Source organism: Poecilia reticulata, linkage group LG1 (assembly GCF_000633615.1).
Source record: "Poecilia reticulata strain Guanapo linkage group LG1, Guppy_female_1.0+MT, whole genome shotgun sequence".
NCBI lineage: Eukaryota > Metazoa > Chordata > Actinopteri > Cyprinodontiformes > Poeciliidae > Poecilia > Poecilia reticulata.
In genome coordinates, this window is record NC_024331.1 from 21731280 (window position 1) to 21734748 (window position 3469).

The window sequence follows — 3469 nt, forward strand, 5'->3', positions numbered from 1 at the left end:
AAGATACTAACATCTTCAGAAGTATCGAACTCTCCAGAGAGGAATATTATATTTTGACACACATATCAAATAGTATACATGCAAACACATTAAACTCTTCATGTCACACTTTGAGAGGACATTTAAATAGGCGATGTTTAATTTTCCCCAGAAAAAAAATTCCTTTCTAAAAGACAACAAAAAAAAATATGTCATGTAATTACGGAATATTTTAAGGAACTGCACATTGCTATGTATTTTACCTTGTGCTGCCTTTTATCACATTGAATAAACACATTTAACACACTGAATAAAGATTATGGATTTTTGTAACAAAACTTATCAAATAAAGTACATGGTCTAATTCAAAACGTCTTCAGCAGTTCAWYCATWAACCTCAATRTGAATTTTCACAAAGTTGCGACACCTGAAACCCCACAAATTCACATCATGCCCCTAACTCAGCCAAAAGAAACCTCAGAATAAAATGTTCCATTCYAGCAGCCAATCAGCTGCTGCATCTCCTTTAATGGAAAAATCTGCGTCATAACGTCTGCAAAGTAAACCAATGAAACTGTCACTTAGATCCAGGTCAGCGTCAGTCATGGATGAACTGCTGAAGATTCTGATTGTTCTCTGTGGTAATTTTAAGATTTACCAATATATAAATAACRATAAACATGTTTATTTGAAAAGMATAAACTATGTTTCCAGTTTAAATATSTTCARTGTTTAGGCTTTAAATCTGAAGTAATATTCACATTATTTTGAATGTCTTTCCTTTTCAGGGCTTATTTCCTGCGGTTGTTGCTCCATTTCTGCTTCAATGTCGGAGGCGACTGTACAGCCTGGAGACAACATCACTATCTACTGTGACTGCAAAGTGTCAACTGGAAAATATGTAGTTTGGTTCAGGAACTGTTCCCATGAATACCAGCCGACTCTTGTTGTAGATTGGAGGAATGCAGTTAGCTCTCCTTTTACAGGAAAAACACGTCGTTTTAAATTTGTGAAGAATGAATCGTCCAACTCCTATGACCTGATGATCAGAAATGTCACTAATTCTGATGAGGGACTTTATTACTGTGGAACTTTGGAGAACAAGGTGGAGAAAGATGAAAACAAAAACATTTTCTCTAAAGAAGCTTACATCTATGGCAACCTCACCACAAGGATCACACTGTGTAGGTATTCTTTTCTAATTATATGTTTGAATAAATGTATTTCGCTTTACAGTGCAACTGCATTAAATAGAGTAATAATATGATGTTTTAACTGAGCATATTTTTAATCTGAAGGTAATAATCTGACAACACACAAAAAAAGAATAAATTATTGTAAAATCTTTCAAGTTAGAGAGAACAATGTGCTGTGTGTATTTACAAAGCTAAGTGCATTTGAGATTAAGGAAATTTACCTCAACTCCCTATCATTGTTTAGCAAATGACTCTTTGTTCACATCCATTATGTTCAGTGAAATACTATAGATTTCACTGAAATAGTTGTGGAGGCTTACAGCTATTTCAGCTGATACACCTGTAAACATCCACAGTCCCATCAGGAGATTAATACACATATACTACTATTTTAGTCTTTATGATAATTATATGTTTATCCATTTTCAGATACAGAAACTCATTTACCACATCCAAATATTTCCATGACGGTGGAGGAATGTGGTTTGTGTTGGAATCTGCTCCTCTCTCTGTGTCCGACTGTTTCTGCTTTCTCGGCTCTCCTTTTGGTTTATCTACTATGCCAAAATCCAGGTGCTTATTAGAACGTCCTTTCTAATTTAAACAGTTAAAGATTTTTTCATATTTTTTTGAGAGATTTATTGTATGTCTGAAAGAGGGCATAACAATTATATAACTTAATCCATGTTTCCACCTCTGTAGAGAACATTCAAGCTAAGAAAAAGAGACATGGCACTTCAAGACACACAGAGGAAACACAGGTAAAAGACTATTAATCAATTTATGTTTTAGAAAAAAAAATTACCACTGGATGATGACTCTGAATATTAAATTGTAGGATAACAAAGTGTGCTGCGCAGCCCTGGAAATCTGTCAGGCATCTGGGAGCCAGAAGAAGAACATGACGAGCCAGAATTCAGAATTCAGCATGTTTACTACTGTCATGTACGTCATGAAAGTTGGGGAACTGTAAACATGTCAAGTGTAACGATGGAAAAAAGGATGCCTACAATTTTTAAACTCTTTCCAATATTTCTCATGTTAATTTGTGAAAATGACTGAAATGCATGACTGGACCCAGACAAAATAAAGTTTCTTACAGATATTTTTGACCAGACTCTTTTATAGACGGAGGAAATATGCCCTGTGTCTTTTGCTTCTTGTGAATCCCTTATAAAACCTTGCACAGTATTTAAAAGTTCTGGCTTTATTTTATTTGTAATTTTGATTCAGTTTTTATGCCCTTTTCATTTATTTTGTATGTAAAGTATCATCCATGTATGTAGGTTGTAGTGATGGACATGTTATAAGAAACAGAACATCAAATATCTCCACTGATTAACACACAAACACATTTAAAGTTTAATCTTCTTAGATTAAAAACAATTGGGAGAAAAAATCCAGATGCTTAAACTGAAACTCACAACTGTATTTTTCTGTTTATCTTTGTCTGATAGAAATGCATTGTGACAGATGGATATCTGGACAAGTATGCATATTTTCACATTGCTGAACAGATCGTTACACAAACTGCTGAGGTTTTTAAAGTACTATTTGTTGTACTTTGAGGGTTTTTTTCCCAATGTCTTAATAAACGTTTTACATCACAATGTTCAATGGTGTAATCGGGTCCTGGCCTAATGACCTTTGCAGCATGTCATCCCCATATCTCATTACCCATTTTCCTGTCTGACCACTCTTAAATAAAGGCCACTAGAGCCAATAAAACCTTCATAAAAAGTAAGTAGGAGGGAAAGAGGAAGGATAAGGACTCCATCCAGAAAACTGATTTAATTTAAGTTATATGAATTATTTTTTTTGTTAGTTGTACTACTTGGTTTAGTACTGCTTAAAATAAGATTTACTTATTCACTAATCTTAAACTTACTTTGCTTTATTTTTTTTGAAGCAACGAGTTTGCATATTTTTTAAGTAAGGTAAATTATTTAAGTTTTATAGTGCAGTAACAAATACGCTTTTGTTTTGACCAGATTCATAGCAACCTCTCTGAATCCAGCTGGCCACTGTGGTGCAAGCAGCCAACATCCTTCAATGCTGACAACAAAGTGGTGGTTCTGCTGTGGAATGTGTAATCAGATGGTGTGGTATTGGATGTATTGGAGTCAAAACTTGAAGCGGTGATGGAATTAGTGGAGACTGTCGCCATTCATTGACTGGTGCAGCAGTCAGTTACCATGGAGACAGAAAGCAGACTAATGAACAGACCTTAAGGGCGCACCAATTTTTCGGCCAGCTAATTTATTGGCCAGCCAATTTATCGCCACTGGCTTCCT

General features: G+C 34.9%; 1 protein-coding gene across 1 annotated transcript; it reads left to right on the forward strand.

Moving 5' to 3' along the window:
• Nucleotides 1–581: 581 nt before the first annotated feature.
• On the forward strand, nucleotides 582–2689 carry LOC103469619 (uncharacterized). Its single transcript, XM_008417405.2, has 5 exons — nucleotides 582–620; nucleotides 768–1163; nucleotides 1605–1748; nucleotides 1878–1936; nucleotides 2014–2689. The coding sequence occupies exons 1-5, from the start codon at nucleotides 584–586 to the stop codon at nucleotides 2146–2148; spliced, it is 771 nt and encodes a 256-aa protein (XP_008415627.2). The 5' UTR covers nucleotides 582–583; the 3' UTR covers nucleotides 2149–2689.
• Nucleotides 2690–3469: the final 780 nt, after the last annotated feature.

Coding starts and splice junctions, on each gene's coding strand:
- LOC103469619 (XM_008417405.2), top strand. CDS start 584: ATGGATGAACTGCTGAAGATTCTGATTGTTCTCTGTG. Junction 621..767: donor GATTCTGATTGTTCTCTGTG/GTAATTTTAAGA, acceptor TTTCCTTTTCAG/GGCTTATTTCCTGCGGTTGT. Junction 1,749..1,877: donor TCTACTATGCCAAAATCCAG/GTGCTTATTAGA, acceptor CCACCTCTGTAG/AGAACATTCAAGCTAAGAAA.